The following is a 17587-nucleotide window of genomic DNA, read 5'->3' on the forward strand; positions in this document are numbered from 1 at the left end:
AAAATGACGCAAACACAGATTGATTTCGTTTTTGTTGCTTTTGCTTTTTACTGGTGATTTTAACATTTCTTAGAAAAATTACAAAAAACCTTTTTCTATTTATATACAGCCATCATCTGCTGAGGACAACATTGTACAAAGGAAACAAGTGTGAAAGAGATGACTAAGAGGCAGATTCAGGATACAACAGAAACACAGAATCTCTGAGGATGGAGCAGCCAAACAAGACAAGAGAGAAAAAGAGGAAGTACAGAAAGCTTGGTGAGAAATCAAGACAGACAGTGTGTGAGCTAAGAAATCATTTAACAACTTCTTAACTGCGGTTTTTACAATGTTCATGGATACATCCCAAGATAAATGTTACGTGGTTCATGTGTGTACGGAAGCCATGCAACCAAAACATGGCTGTTCATGCAACTTATGATACCAAATTGTAAATGTACAACAATGGTACAAGTTTCTGTTTTCATTGTATCAGCTTATTCAGAGTACAGTCCAGTGAGCAATGAAACGGTATAAGGTAGCTGAGGCACCAGATGCCAATGGAAATGTTTATTCACCTGTAGTGATTGTAGTGTTGTTTTTAGATGCGGTTTTGTGTTAACTTGCAACACAAGCAATCAATTATATTCGGCATATATTGTATAATGCGCTAAACTGAGGAGAAAAACAGTGCCTACCAGGTTCAACAGCAGCATTGTACTGATCGAGTTTTGGAAAACACCCATTTAATTCTCACAAGAGTGCTGTGAGTATCACGTTGTAAGGACAATTCCCTGTTCCCACATTCATGTTGAGTGAGTGCTTTCCAATGCAACCTCAGAGCACCTTTCTGCACAGAGAACATGCGTAAACTTGTTGGATTTGATATTCACCTTGCCCGTTACCCCCCTGGCAACTTGGCATGGACAGTATGTATACTAAGCTCTTATATAAAATCTAAAATACAGTACATGAGTTCAAATTGAAGTATGCACTTTGATGGTAAACACAGAATGGGGATTAATGACCGCATTATCATCAATGGAAGAACATCTACCATAGTAAACCATACAAGCAGCCTTTCCTGAGAGAAATGGAATCGAACTTGATTTACTAAACTCAAGTGTAGTTTTTTTTTTTACCTCCGACATCACACTTTTTCAAATGGGAACATGTGTTTCTCTTGTCCTTTCTTTTCTCGTTTTGTCTTCGCAGTCCTCTTCAGTCCGCTGATGCTCCCCCCGTCCTCCTCAGCCTGTTTGTTCTGAGGCCAGGACATGGCCAGAGTCTCAGATGCCGTCTTATCTGAAGGACTTCCCCCCTCATCCCCCTCCTCATCTGAAGAAAGCCCAGCGGCCTCCTCCCCTTGAAGAAGACCTTGGTTTAACTTTCCGTAGCGCTGTTTGAGTTTTTCTTTGATCTGGAGCCCCTTCACCAGCAGAGTCCAGTTGGAGATCACCCTCTTTTCTTTTTTCTGGAAACAGTAAGGGGAAAACAGTGACGGGGTGTTTTGGTGCTGAACAGGTTTTAAATAACAGATGGCAAAACCATCATAACTGCATGAACAAAGAAAGTGATTAACCTGTACTCATCAGTCACACTCACCTCTTTCTCCTTCTGTTTCTGAATCTCCTGTTCCTCCGCCCAGGCTGCTCTGAGAATCTCCTCATGCTCCTCACACACAATGTACCCATCAGTGCTGAAACACACAAACATACATAATACAGATCTTCATTCACCTTACATTTATCCTGTTTTCTTAAAAACCTTATACATGTCCTTTCTTTTTTCTTCTTAAGCATGTAACACAAATTAGAGCAAATAAATCAATAAATCTGTTAAGCAGTTTTTACAATAAGTGTATCAAAATAAACAAATGTCATAACACATTGCTCATTAGGTTACACTTAGCAACTGGTGAAAGGTAAGGCTGTAAAAGGTCATGGAACACGCTTCAAACACTTTGTGTGCCCAGTGCTATATGAAACTACTTGAAGTAATACTCATTTTGTGTCAAATTGTGAATGTTGAATAACTTATTTTACTATATTGAAAAAAAAAAAAAAAAAGATAATAGTAATAATGACCTAGATTCCAGGAAGTAAAACATCTGTTTTTTCACAAGATAAAACGGTTAAAATCACAAAAGATGAACACAGTTAGAATTGATGCAGTGGAGTTGTTAAATCCTGAGACTGAGAATGGAATAAAAACCCTGATATACTCCTGAACTGATCACACCCCCTACTGTCTTGTGTTTTAAGAGGTTCCTCAGTGTTGTCTTACACAGCGTGTGAGTATCCTCCATGAAAATCGAAGCCCGTGACGGCGGGGGCGGCGTCCATCTCCAGCTTCCTCGCCACGCGGTTCAGGTTGGGCAGCCTGAGGTGAACACTGCCCACCGGCAACATACAAGGCTTAAACAGGTAGACGTTACCGTACTCGTTGCGGGGAACCTGAAGGCAACAGACAATATGTAAACAATAGTGCTCATTTAAATATCTTCGGAAATGACTGATTGTCTTTTTAATGCATGGTCCATTTTATCTGCTGTATATAAATATTTGCTGATAGAGTAAAAACATTTCTTTACAGTTATCATCCCGGTCCATAAAGGCATTTACCTTCCCATCCACAGCTAAAGGCGGCTGGTATTCTTCAGTCTGCCATTCTCCAAACACAGCCAAGTCCTTTTCCTCTGCCTGCCCAGACGCCATCCTGGCTTTACGGGAACGATTAGAGAAGCCTTTCACCATCTGGAGGAAAGTGAGATGGGTTAAACACACTGCCTCTTTATGTGCTCAGTTCAATCATCAAAACACAGCAGATGAGTTCCTATAAAGCAATGTGTGTAAATGCACCATTGTGTCTAATACATGCTTACTGGCTGAAATATTAAATTGCAGACTCACTCAGTTAAGGCTCTTGCATGCCAGCCATTTTGTCTCTTCCATCTTGATATTGATCAAATTAAGGCCAATTTAATAGAATTATTGCTTCCAAGAGTATTCAATGGATTGACAGCAAAACATAATTTTATCATTCAAAACTGTGATTGATAAGAACTTTGCTTTTTATTTCTTTTTACTTTGTAGAATGCGTTTTGCATGGCTTTACACTCTTTGTTTTTTTATCTTAAAAGTCATTTCATTTCATTTCTATCTTTATTTCGAACAGATTTTTAAAAAATGTTAAAAAAATGTGAAAAACAGAATACCGTATTGTTAAATACAGTATTTATCAATATTCATAATAATATGTATATATTCAACAAAAATATTCATAATAATAATAATAAATCATATGTGTCCGAAAGGGAGCAGGAGGAAGCAAATGCTTATAATTCCCACCCCTTACTCGATCAATGATTGTCCTTTAAATCATTTCTGCAAATTATTCCTACGTACACATTTACATGTATACATTACATATACAATAATTTCTCATCTTCAATCACCTTTCTTCATTCTCATAGTTTTCCAAAAAGGTGTTTCTGTACATCCTTTTAAACTGAATTATGCTTGTGCTTTGTTTTAACTCCTGCTCCACACCATTCCATGAATGTTCTATGTTTATGTTGTCTCGGATTAATTGCACCTGTGGATTTGTTTTATGTTTTCCAAATAACATAATCTTTGTTTTTCTTATATCTAATGATAATTTGTTTGTGTCAAACCAATATTTTACTTTAATCATTTCTGCTGTTATCACTTCCATTAGCTGTTTCAAATTGTCACCAGAACAAAACATATTAGTATCATCTGCAAATAAAATAAATGTCAATATATTTGATACTCTGCAAATATCGTTGATGTATATGATGAACAGCTTTGGACCCAACACAGACCCCTGAGGTACTCCACAAGTTATGTTCATGTATTCTGATTTATGTTCACCAATTTCAACACATTGTTGTCCGTTGCTTAAATAATCTCTCACCCAGTCTAATCCCACCCCTCTGATGCCATACTTTTTCAGTTTTGTCAGTACAATTTTGTGATCTATGGTGTCAAATGCTTTTTGTAGGTCTATAAATATTCCCACTGCTTGTTTTTTATTGTCCATGCAGTTCGCTATTTCCTCTCTTAATTCCATTAGTGCCATAGATGTTGATCTGTCTTTTCTGAATCCATATGGACTGTCATCCAAAAGCTGATGTGTTTCCATGAAAGTATTTTTGTAAAAACCTTACATTAAAGTTTGATATCCAGAGGCAATACCATTTGTGTCCTGCTTTACAGTAAATTATCTCAAAATCAGTATATAACTATAGTCACTTGCAGGAAAACATGTTTGTTTACTCTTGAAACTGAGTAATATGAAGTGATGAATGGGGGAGAAAACAAACAAGAAACAAACAGACTTGAGAAAAATATTCTCTCTCACTTTAAATGGCTCCTCTCCTAGTCTGACAGTCCGTGCTTCTTTTAGCCAAGTGTCCTTGGAGTGGAGGGAGTGCACACAATCCCTAAAGACAACACAATAATAAAGAAAAACATGAATTCTTCATTCTGAAATGTTTATTTGAAGACGTATAATATATGTATTTGTAATTAAGTACAAAAAGTAACAAACATGTATAGCAGATGTAATTTACAAATAAGTAGATCACTATTAACATGTGAACTGCACAGCTTCATGCACATTACAGTTCAACTCATCAAACAGCTCCACCAAGTGGACACTGATGCACAGCCACAATTAATTCAGACTCAGGTTATGGTCTGCGGTCATTCATCTGTTCTTCCAAAGCACCCGGTTTAAAAAAGGAGCGTCCTTCAGACTAAAACTATTATCCAATAACAAGAAGGTCTAACCTCCCACTGACCAAAACTTCTGATGCATTCAGGTGCTTCTTAATAACTCCTTAAGTAAAATATTTGTACATTTATGACCAGGACTTGGTCATTTACAACAAAGTGTAATACCTGTGGGAAACTGGGAAAACTTTCATTCTTACAGTGCTTTGATATTTTGTATTCTTACGTAGACTAACCACTGACTGACAAATATCTAGAAACGAAGAAAATGGCCTTAAAATGTCTGGATTAACGCCCAGTTAAACAACTGATTCGTATACATTTAATATGGGATCTGAGATCTGCAGAGTAACATCTTGTGTGTGTTTCACATTCAAACCAAATAAGGCGGCATTGCTTTGCAGACTGTTTAACTGACCTGGAGTAGACGGGCTCTCCCCTGCAGTATCCCAGGACAGCAGCTGTTGCAGGGTAGATGGCATCGTATTTCAGCAGGTGCCTCTTTAGGGCGTACAGCGGGTGGTTCTTATACTCCGCTATTGAGACTGGCAGAGGTTTGTTCATTAGCCTGCTCTGGAGCTGGGAGGGAAAAACAAAGTAAAGTGTTAGAAAATAAGATGGAGGATGAATGTGATTAAAACCATATCAACCAGATCACCAAAAACTCCTCTTTCCACCTCCAATAACATTGCACGTCTTGCCCATCACTCAGAATCAGAAACAGGTTTATTACCAGGTAGGTTGACACGTACGAGGAATTTGACTTGATGTCATGGTGCATACATAAAAGTAAAACAAAAATTAAAAAAACCCAGATAGAGAACTATTATAAGAAAATATGATAACATTACAAAATGTAAAAAAAAAATATATATATAGTAATACAGCAGTATTTACATAGAAATAGAATGGAATCAAATATGGAATCAAATTCGGCAGTAATATTAAAAAGAAAACAGAAACGGTGGGTTACGTATTGTAACCCTAGCGATATAAGCACAGGCGGAGCCCTCTACTAGACTCTATGGGTACTGCCCTTGACCTCACGATGCGAGCGTTCACCTACTGAGAAATCTATAAACGTAGCCGGCCCCCGGGGGCGTGCTTACCTGAGTGCGCGCGCAGGCGGGGGGAGCCCTCCAGCCCTGTATGGGGCTCATTGCGCATTAGGGCTGAACGATTAATCGATTTTAAATTGAAATTGCGATTTTAAATGATGCGATTATCAAATCGCAAAGCCTGCGATTTTTAAAAACTTGTTTATTTTTTACATTTTTTAATTTTGTTCTTGTTGGGTCGCTTAAAAAGAAATATCGCAAATCGAATCACAATATCTGTCAGAAAAATCGCAATTAGATTTTTTCCCAAAATCGTGCAGCCCTACTGCGCATCATGTTTCTCAGGTCCCTAAGGAGCATGGGAAACCATAAGTGCATCATGTCCAGGGGGTGGGGGGGGTCAGATATCTACTGACCCACAGCCCGCCTCCCCCCCCTCACCAGTCCTGTGTTGCCCCAGCAAGCACAGACGATGAGAAGGAGCCAGACATGTCCAAGAGATAACATTTTATGAAGAGGCCTGGCGTTGACCAAGACGCCACCGTGCATATGTCCTCCACACTCACGCCGTTAAATAAGGCTGTTGACACAGCCATACCCCGTGTAGAGTGTGCACGGACCCCCGTGGGGAAGGCTCTCCCCGCCTTACCGTAGGCATGTACAATGCTCTCGCAGAGTCATCCTGCCAGGCGTTTCTTGGACAGAGCTTTACCGGCCACACCCCCCGAAGCACACAAACAGCTGTTTAGTGCGCTTAATGGCAGCAGTGCACTCCACATAACATGCTAGCACACGCACTGGGCAGAGGAGGTGCAATTTAGCCTCCCTGTCCCCAATATGGGGTGGAAGACTAAAGCCGCCCAGCTGTATAGCCCTTGACCTTAAGCTCTTGGGAGCAAAGGAGGGGTTCGGTCTGAGTCTCGGCCCGCTACGGTCACCTCGGATCCACAGACAACTCGGGTGTACCGATAGAGCGGTCAGTTCTCCGTGGATACGGGGGCCCCTAGGAGATCCTCGCGGCCCTTCCTGGACAGCGCAGTGAGTCCCAGCCACACGTGATGTGACGCCACCGTGACCAGGGGCATGACATGATTGTTCATCTGACCAATGCAGCGGTCCGAATAATCACTCTCGTCCTAAGGCGGGGGCGACCTCCTGAGGGGAAATCAAGGAGACGCCCAACACACCAAGATTATTGGCCGCTGCTGCCATCTGCGTACCGAGCCGGAATATTTTATCCAAATACTCCAGCATTTCCCGGTCACGAGGCAGCGGGGGCAGAGGCTTTTTCCCCCCCGCCCATCCAGCTGCTTGTGGAAGCAGATGGGCCGCCAAGCTCTCATCAAGGGGGGGCACACCGGGACCTGCTGTGTCGGAGCGGCCCTGCACCCTCAGGATAGCTGACATACCTGCCACTGGAGCCCTCGTCCTCAGTGGCTGCGGCCCACGTCGCCTCCACACACTGCCAGATGTCTGGCAACGGGGGCGAAACGAAGGCCGGCTGCGCCGAAGAAGCTGGGCCGTAAAACGCCTGACGGAGGCGGCTCACCGGTGCCGGCGGTAGTGGCGGGGGGAGCGGTTGCCCCACACGTCCCGCTGCGATGGCCATCACCGACGAGAAGTCCTGACGAGCGGACCTGTGCGGCGGCCCTTCCTGGACGCCGGAAGCCCCCGACATCGAGGAAACCTCGTCGCCTTCCCCCTCGCCGGGCGAAAACAAATGGCACCTCCTCATCTGCCTCCTGTTCCCCCATCTCCACCACCTCGAGGTCCACGTTGAGGTCCTCCTCTTCTTCCTCTGGCGACACGTAATAAGCGTGGAAATGCTCCAGACGATGCCGGCGGTTCAGGCCCCAGGCACTCAAAACAGAGGCTGTGGGGATCGGCACCTGCAATCAGGCCGGTGCACGAAGCACAGGGTCGGTGCTCTAGGATTGGTGAGTCCATTTGACTTCTTCTTCTTCTCTCTTCCGTTTACTGTTTACAGTTGTTATCCTGCTCGCTGAAGAGAAAAGGATGACGGGCGGGAGGCGAGGCCGCCTTATATACTGTGGGCCTCTGCGCACACTCAGGTAGGCCCGCCCCCGGGGGCCTGCTACGTTTATAGATTTCTCAGTAGGTAGGGGTGTAACGGTACACGTACCCGTACCGAAATTATTCGGTACGGGCCCTTCGGTTCGGTACACGTGTGTATCGAAGTGTACCGAACGAATATAACGTTAAACGTAAAAAATTGAGAACGTGAACAACTTCTTGGAAGTAATCTCAGGTGCTGCGTCGCAGCATTCAGAGTAATTTGCTCCCATTGGGCTCATCGCGTCATAGAGCGAGCAAGTCATTTCATTGGATGAGAGGGCATGCTATGAGAGCTGGTCAGAGGGATGCGTTCAAATTTAGTCAGTAATTTGAGGAACTGTCGAAAATTAATGGCGAACGCAGATAAAGTTGAGCTCGAAAATCCTCCAGCATCATTGAAGTCTCCGGTTTGGGAACATTTTGGTTTCGCAGTTACGTACAAGGATGACGGACAAAGACAGGTGGACCGAACCAAAGCTGTTTGTCGGCATTGTTCAACTAAAATTGGTTACGCGGCTGGCAATACATCAAACTTGCACCGTCTTGAAAAGGCATCATCACCCGAACGTGAATATAACCGGTACCAAAAGAAAAAAGACTGAAGTGCAAACCCAACTCCCGCTAGCATTTAGCCTCCACCACTCGCAAAAAGTTCAGAGCGAGCCAAAGCTATTATAAACGCCAAATATCCTTATGTTGCCATGTTAGCAAAGCGCTACCTGGCTGTATCTGCTACCTCTGTCCCTAGCGGGAGGGTTTTCTCCACAGCAGGAGACATTGCTAGTGCCAGCAGATCTGCCCTTTCGGCAAGCAATGTGGACAAGTTCATCTTTCTTTAAACAACATGAAAATACAATGACAAGCAAGTCATAATGTCAAACTGGCTGCTTAGGTACTAGTACAGTACAGTTCAAATACAGATTATTTCAGTTCATCGAAATGCTGCACCTTAATGTTTATTTTATTATATTTTGTATTTATTTGAGTGAATATTCACAGTTTAATAATAATTAAAAACCCAAAACTAATAGTTTATGTTTTGTGAGTACTTGTACAGTAAAGTTCAAATACAGATTATTTCAGTTCATCGAAATGCTGCACCTTAATGTTTATTTTATTATATTTTGTATTTATTTGAGTGAATACATTATTCACAGTTTAATAATAATAAAAGAATATATATATATATGTTTTGTTTTGTGAAAAAAAATTCTGCTGTACCGAAAACGTACCGAACCGAACCGTGACCAAAAAACCGAGGTACGTACCGAACCGAAATGTTTGTGAACCGTTACACCCCTATCAGTAGGTGAACACTCGCAAAGTGAGGTCAAGGGCAGTACCCATAGAGTCCAGTAGAGGGCGGAGCCTGTGTGAGATATAACTCACTTTCTCTCCTGCTGAAACCCTGATCCAGAGTCGCCTACTCCCTCTAGAATTCTCCCAAAACACGACCACACCAATGAATGAAAATAAAATAATAGAACCTGGAATCTCACCTCCTTTTCTTCCTTTTTGTCCCTCTCATCTTCGGGTCCCAGGAAAGGCCCTAGTGTTTCGTCCCACCAATCTTCATCCACCCTCCTCTTCCTGGATGTCGTTAACCAGGTGGGGTCGTACTTCCTCCCCAGGTCCTTCACAAAGCCGTGCCCGTCCACCGCCACCACGTACGTCACCGGCGTTGTTGCGTACTGTGAGCAGAGGTGAGGCAACCCGACACCCTGCTCCACGTGTACACAAACCCAGGAAGATGTTTTCTCCAGAAACACTTCCAACCACTCGTCCGCTCCAGGCCCTTTTGCCTTGTTCCCGCTTCTTTGCTTTTTCCTGATGCTTGTAATTCCTTCTTCTTTTTTGTCATCTACCTCTCGCTCCTTTCCCTCCTCCTTTCCCCCCCCTCCGCTACTCCTTCTCTTTGGAGCTGCAGTGTTTTTGCTCTTGCCTTTCCCCTTTGTCCCCTTTTTAGATTTAGACCCTCCCTCTAACTCCTCACTGCCTTCCTCACTGGTCGCCTGAAACTCATCCTCATCACTGGGCCCACCCTCCTTTTTTTCCTCGTCGCTGTTACTTTCTTCCTTGTAGGTGACTTTTGAGGCGATGCTGCGGCGTTTTGAGTTCTTTGGCCTCTGCCCTCCTGATGTTATAGTCTTCTCATCCTCTTCCTTTATTGCTATAGTCTTTGCTTTCTTTCCTCCTCGGCCTCCCTTGATATTCCCCCCTCTTTTGGTGCCAGGAGAGACCTTTGACTCAGGAGAGGAGTTCTTGGATGTATCCTGGCTTGTGTCTCCCTTTCCTGGGGCCCCTGGAGATGTTTTGGCCCCTTTACCCTGTAGAAAAGACAGAGAGAGGTTTTGACTATGAAAATAAGCATTAAAGACCAAATACCAGCATATATTATTGTTTCATTATTCAATAGTCAACACCCAGAGGCAATACGATTTATACATGTAGAATAACAGAGAGGGTGTTTTTTTATGCAACACAGCAGTTGTGTTTTATCATGACTTTTAGTTATCGGCCATCCAACTGATTATTTGAAGCATGAAGGTAGAGGACAGAATGGTCTTTACATAAAATGTTATTGTCAGAGTGGGGCTGCAGTATTTACATCAGATTCCTCTAAAGGGCTAGAACAGTTATCTAAATAAACCGTATTTAAATCCGTCTTAATGTACAATATTTAATTTTACATTCTGTTCTTGTATATATCATATTCTATTTACGTGTATATAGACTTCTTGCACTATTTCTTTTTGTATTTGATTATATATGTTGCATTGTTGGAGGAGCTCGGGTCATAAGATTTTCATTGCCATTTCTACACTGTAGCTTATGTGCACATGACAATGAAACCTTTGAATCTTGAATCTTTGAAAAAACTGATTCACGTACCTTGGCTGATGGGGCTTTGAGAGGAATCGGCTGCAAAGAAATAACCAATCGGCAGAAGAGCTGCAGAGACCTCAGGACCAACAGGAACATCTGCAGCAAACACAAAGGAGCAGAATTATGTTCCACTTTATTTTAACTTCTTATGTTAACTCAAAGTCTGACAATTAATTGGATTATTCCTGTGCCAAAATACCAACATGAGTCATCTCCTGGTGGTCTCTGCCCGACAGGCTGGCCAGACGTCTCTCCAGCAGAGCCCGGGGGTCTGGACGCTCCTCACAGGAAAGACTGGGGTTGAGGGTGAATGTTGCTCTAAACCTGGGGAGGGGAGGAGAGGAAGAGAAGGAAAATAGGAAATGCAATGAGAATCTTTTCCCCATAATGACCAAGTCGCTGCACATTATCCCGCTTATTACACGGCCAGATACTAAACAAACTAACGACTCGACTCCCAATATTAATTGAAATGATTGTATTGACTTAAAAATTATCGTGTTTCTTCCGCTAAGAAAAAAACCCTCAGATCCACGGCGCACCAACAGCTGGAACTGCGACAAGAACAACTTTACGGCAGCACTGTCCAAGTCTGTTCACAGTTTCTGATCCACTACCAAGTCCTTAAACAATGCCAGTTCCTGTTAGTGTTTACTTCCTGTCTGCCTTCTTCTGGTGATTTATCGGACGTCCAGCACTCCGTCTTTTACCTTTTTTTCCCTTTCTCTCCCTTGATAAAGTTACTTATTAGGTGACATTCTTACACATTCTAAGGTAAAAAAAGCATCTTCAGGCATTACTATACGTTTTATAATTTACTCTGTCAAGCACACACCATTTGAGCAGTCCAGAAAGGTAGTTTCGGTCGATGCGTTCCTTGGCGACGTTGCTGTAGTGTGTGGGCAGCAGCGACAGAGTTATGGCCAGCAGGTCGGGTTCACTGCACAGACTACTGCAGAACATCCCCCCCGCTATCAGGCACATCAGATGGACCTAATGGACCAATCAGAGGGTGGCAATGAGCAAACGCTAACTGTACTGACTTCGAATCAGGATTACAAGACAGGGATAAGAAGAATATGTATTATTTTGTGAGTTTTTACCTTGTGTGTATCTATCAGCACGTCCTTCTTGATTTTGTTCATCATCCGCCTCAGATAAGTCTCAAACTCCGCCTGCCTCTTTTTCCTGGACAATGGGAAATCATGATTATTCTTAAAACAGATTGAATACTCTCCATAGTAGGACTTAGCCATTTTGAAAAAGACTGATATTGAAGTTGTGATGGGATTCACGATGTTGGTGGGATATTCTCATTTGAACAGACAAACAATATGAAAGCAGGCAGGGTCATCCTGGGCAAAACGAAATGCTTACTATGTTGGAGAAAATATTATACATAGATACAATACGTACTTGCACACACATCTATACAATCGTATACACATTTATCTCCTTAGATCCTCCAACAGTATGTGCATACGTGTATACATATGTAGGTATGTAGGACTAACAAAGACAGGGTTACATAATATTTTCAGGGTCTTTGGGCCCCTTTGTAGGGACATTCTCATTTCAATAAAAAAAAAGCTTTAAAATTAAAAAGTGTGTGTTTTTTGTACTGTTTTTTAAGCATGGCGAGTAATTTATATGCAGGACTTCTCTGTGGCACTACATTACTATTTTCAGAATTGTATTTTGACATACGTTTTGCCTACATTTAATTTTAACAAATATTACACCCTCTGTGATTGGATATTGAAATAGTCCATATTGCAATTTTGGCAAAATCCAGATAAGATGCAATGTGTTTGCAGGTTCAAAATAGTAAAATTCAGGACTTGAGATACATTTTAATAAAATCAGTCCGCAGGACTTAAGGAGCACTTGAAAATTAATAACTGGACATAGAAAACTAATCATTTTTAAACTAACACAGATAATCTTTAATACAACACAAATATCCACTTACTTTTTCCTGACCTCTGAGGTCTCAATCTCAATCTCTATCTCAACCGGCTGAGTGGGCAGGATGGGCTCCGACGGACCAGGTGGACCCAGTGGCCCGGAGAGCTCTGATCAACAAAGAAACAATTATTTGAACACTTCAGTTTTCCACTGTCCTGCCAGAATTCTTCTCACCTTTGTGGAGAATAAAAATGTATGCACTATTTTCTTATAATCTTTCACTTACCCTCCACTTCCTCCCAATCGTCCTCCTCACTGCCCTCCTCCTCTTCCTCTGTTTTCATGATTTTCATCATAATGGCAGGCGCTGCTGAGGTCACCATGTTACAGTCATCTTCACTGTCAGCCTCCTCTTTCACCGGCGACTGGAAGTATTTGCTTGTTTTGACAGCAGTGGTTGTTTTAGACGTGTTGGATTTTTTTCTTTCTGCTCCTCGTTTTGTGGAGGAACGTGGTTTGGGTTGGACCTTCCTCTTGATCTCATCCTCTTCCTGTTTGATGCTATTACCTTAAAAACACACAGAAGTAGTTTTAAGATACAGTGATGGGGTTATGGTTAAGACTGAGAAGATTGAAGGTTTGGCTTCAAGTCTTTCACTTCACAATCTTTCTTTCCCTAAAAAGCTGACATCTTTGCGAGTAATTATATTTGTGTGTGTTTTATATACTCTGAATTTATCTAATCTAAAGAACAGCAATGCCTAAATGTGCATTTCAACTGTGACAAAAGCAGAGAGGCACATACAAAAATGATTTAATAAATACGATAGAACCATAGAAATTAGAGAGGCCCACGGACATGGATTATGGACAAGATACAAAAATGTAACATGTAACAACTAAGAAAGACTCAGGGGGATATACAAAGGAACATGTATGTATGCATATGTATGGTGCATGGCATGCATGGGCGTAATTTCCACTGGGGACTGGGGGGACATATCCCCCCCCCACTTTTCAAAATCCTGTGTGTGTGTCCCACTTTTCAAATGTGTTTATTATTTTTTTTTTACGCAAGCCGTCATCGTGTGTGTGTGGCACGAGCGCATTTTGAGAGAGAGAGAGACACAGAGAAACAGAGAGAGTTACGGGGGTTGTTGTTAGCATCTGGTGCTAGCTCGGAGCTAACGGAGATTAGAAGCTGTTTAAACAATAAGGAGGGTGAGAGCTCAGTGAGGTAAAGGACTCGCTGAGTGTTTAGATTGTAAACTTTAGTCTAAGTTATCTCAGTGGGTCTCAAACGGTTTGGTCGTCTATGGAAACAAATATTTCCATCTATTTAATATAGGCCTAGTGTTCTATAGGTCAGTAAAAAATTAAAAACATGATTTAAAAGGGGAGTGATTAGTAAAATATGCATAAATAAAAAGAAAGAATGCAGACTAGGTAAGATAAAGATAGGAGTTTATCAATTATTTGTTATTGGTTGTGAGCATATTCTAATGTGTTTTGATTATTGAAATACATACAGTTCTGTTTCATGAGTGTTGAGAGCTGTATCAATACATCTCTTAATGTTGCCCTCAAAGTGCACCAGATTGATGCATTCAACTTCAATTTAAAGAAAAAAAAAAAAAAATCTTCCTGGGGGTGCATGCCCCCGGACCCCTCTAGAGGATGTTAGGTCCACCCACAAATAAAACAGGTTCATGGATAGGATACTATAAGTTTGCACACTCATCATAATACACTACACATTTTTCTTGAACCTTTTAACACCATAGTCCCTAATATATTTGTAGAAAGCTAGGAAATGGAATTAAATCGAGAAAATGTTTCATTGCGGTGGACCCCCTGTTTTGTGTCCCCCCCCCACTTCTCAAACCAAAGTTACACCCTTGGGTGCATGCATACACATGTGCAAACTTAATATAAATGTTCCTCTGGTCTCACACATACAATAACATGTTCCTTGTTTTGATAAAGTGGAGCACAGATGTGTATGTGGGCCAGCAGATCCACTCCAGCAGCCATGCATTTCACCCGCACGAGCACCTGCACTCAACCAGCTCAAAAAGTTATCTGGTGGCAACAACAGCCATATGTATGAATACAATGTAAATACTGAAAAAGTGTTGTATGTTTTTAACCACTGAAGACCCCCTATGATCAGTTTGACAGTTCGTAGATGAGAATCACATAATGTGGTCATAATAAAGTTATTACGTTCTCAAAAGATTCAGCATTATTCAATGGACAGAAAATGAGAAGCTAACCAACTTGATAAATGATTATTCATTCAAGTGCTTTTTCAAGTCAACATTTAGGGAAATGCTTTTTTCAAAAAATGCAGAGTTTCTGTTTTGGGTTTGAAATTAATGAATAAAAAGACATCTAAAGACATTTAGAACTTGGACTTGTATTGCCAATTACTATAGAGACATGTTCACGTGTTGTATTATGATATAAGGTTATTAGTTCATTCAGTCATTGCCCTATCACTTGACATAGTATCACTCACAGCAATGCCGCGCAGTGAGAATTCTAGTCTGCAATGACATCAGACATAATAACATGTAAACCGTATAAAACAGGTTGGATTTAGCAGAACACGTTTATTCTTCTAAATCACAACTTTATTTCATTCAAGCTCAGGGTAACATAGACACACACCCCTCTACTGCCAGGACACGCCAACGGACTGCTTTATTTACAATCACAGATCTCGTTAGCAGGATAAACGTCGTTTCCCATTCATTTTCTGATGCAAACTTCACACATCCTTAGCAGCACAAAAGCAGAATGTAAATGTATCTAAAGGGGGCTAAATGCATAAACCCTGACTTTTCATACCTGCATCTTTCTTCTTCCCTCTCGCTTTGGCTCCGCAGCCCTTCTTCAGAACCGGCTTCAGTTTCTTTGTACCGGCCTCTGTCTCTGCTGCACCCCCTCTCCGCTTTGCCATGCTGTCGGTCTTTTTAAGATAAAAAATACTTTATTTTTTATTAGTATAAATGTATTCTGGCAAAGACTAGACCGGCGGAAGTCCCTCAGCTCTCCACATGGTGTTGTATAAACCCAGGGAAACAGCAGTTATCCAACAATTCACTCGGCAGCTTTCATAACAAGAAACAGCACTTGCAGGCAGGACTGACGTCACTTCCGCTCCTTCTTCTTCTTCTTCTTCCCTAGTTTTTCTGGAGGTCTAAAACTGTCAACTGGAGACTGCTGGAGACCAGCATGGCTTCTGCTTTATAACTACTGTATTTACAGGCTAATCAAGTACATTTAAAATGTGTACATAACCTGATAATTATGCAGTAGATATGTTTTAAGATTTTGATATTTCCTATTTTTAACAATGTATTTCTTTGTCTTTAGTTAGCAAATATCTGAATTATTCCGTTTTCTTTTTTTCTACATTTCTTTCTTTATTTCACAAAACCTCTGACCAAACATGTTTATATACGTTTATGCATGTGGAATTTATTTTTAATATTCTCATGTTATGCTCTTCATATTTAACTGTATCACTTATATCTGTTTTGTATGTGCTGCTTTATTGTTTACCTTGATTTTGTGTATGACATTATTGTATTTACAAATTAAACAGATAACATTTCACAAATGTCATTAATAGTTTTTTTTAACGGTTGTAATACCGCATTAAGGACAGTGAGGGGCAATGTTGTGCAACATCATGAAGCTCAACCTTAACAAGTCAATAGTGTTGGTTTATTTTTAGATTTGAAGCCTTTAGCTATAGAGGCATATGTAATGACTTAAACACGAGAACAGTCTAATCACTAGATCCACAATATTAAAAACTGCTATCCTTAAAGGACCATACCAGATTATGAAACATTTTGTTATGTTTGGAGTTGAATAAAGTTTACAGCTCAAGGTCAGAGCCCCAATCACATGACAAAAATGAACTCTGACGTAAGTGATAGAATATCATTTATGAGGACTTGAGTTTTAAAATGTTTTGTATGTACATGATTTGTGTCACTTTTTTTTATAAATGTTTCTTTTTGAGAGTCTAGAAGATTAAAGACAGAAGATCATCTAATGCTGTATCAGATGTGTCAGTCAGTCTATTCTTTGTATTCTATTTGACTTAGTGTATTGTATATGTTTCTGTGCTTTCATGGAAAATATTGCGACAAGCCTTTCACTGATGTGATTCTGTTCTTTAATGAAGGTATTATAAATAAATCGAAGTGCAGCATCACAATGTCTCAGTCTCACCTCTTAAACCAAAACACCTTCTATTTGACTCACATCAGACCTGCGTGGGTTTCCTCACAAACATGTCAGGAGGCCCTCAAACTCATCTGTCTCCATCAGTATGTGGCTATAGTCATCTTCCACCCTGTGCATGCTGGGATACTTTCTTCATCCCACTGGGACCCTGAATAAGGATTAAGTGGGTGATTCCCCTGCCACGAGTTCTGCCTCTTCAGTCTGAACCAATTCATTTCAGTTCAGTTCAATTTAACGTTCATTCTGCTCTGATGTGATCCGTATCGATCATGTTGAGTCTCTCTGGCAGATGTGTGTGTTTCACTTCAGAGAGCTGTCTGTCAGCTGATACAGTTCACAGACAGCTTCAGACTGACTCGTTGCAGTATGGTGGCCTGATGGGACCATTTCTGTCATGAGTGTGCATTAAACATGCATCCATACATATGCATACCCACTGCATGCACATGCATACATGAATGCATGTTTATTATGTGTGCAGTGCATGTGCGTCCATATTTCTGTGACAGGTTTCCGCATGGTCTCCTGGATGTGTGCATGCATTTAATGCCTTCTGTGAGCATGTAGGCTCCTAACAGTTATACATAAAGTTGTGAGTGTGTGTGAGTGTGTTTATGTGAGGTGACAGAGCTTGAATCCATGGTCCAGTGC

At 41.3% G+C, this 17587-nt stretch overlaps 1 protein-coding gene across 1 annotated transcript; it reads right to left on the bottom strand.

Annotated features, from left to right (window-relative positions):
* Positions 1–40: 40 nt before the first annotated feature.
* xpc (xeroderma pigmentosum, complementation group C) lies at positions 41–15802 on the bottom strand. The gene is made up of 14 exons (XM_034086312.2): positions 15524–15802; positions 12957–13238; positions 12735–12837; positions 11866–11950; positions 11598–11755; positions 10966–11086; positions 10769–10858; positions 9376–10203; positions 5161–5321; positions 4369–4450; positions 2607–2738; positions 2269–2438; positions 1588–1681; positions 41–1456 (listed from the first exon to the last, which is right to left on the bottom strand). Exons 1-14 carry the CDS (start codon positions 15633–15635, stop codon positions 1133–1135), a joined length of 2742 nt encoding a protein of 913 aa, XP_033942203.1. The 5' UTR covers positions 15636–15802; the 3' UTR covers positions 41–1132.
* Between the last annotated feature and the right edge of the window lie 1785 nt (positions 15803–17587).

Source organism: Pseudochaenichthys georgianus, chromosome 7 (assembly GCF_902827115.2).
Source record: "Pseudochaenichthys georgianus chromosome 7, fPseGeo1.2, whole genome shotgun sequence".
Taxonomy (NCBI): domain Eukaryota; kingdom Metazoa; phylum Chordata; class Actinopteri; order Perciformes; family Channichthyidae; genus Pseudochaenichthys; species Pseudochaenichthys georgianus.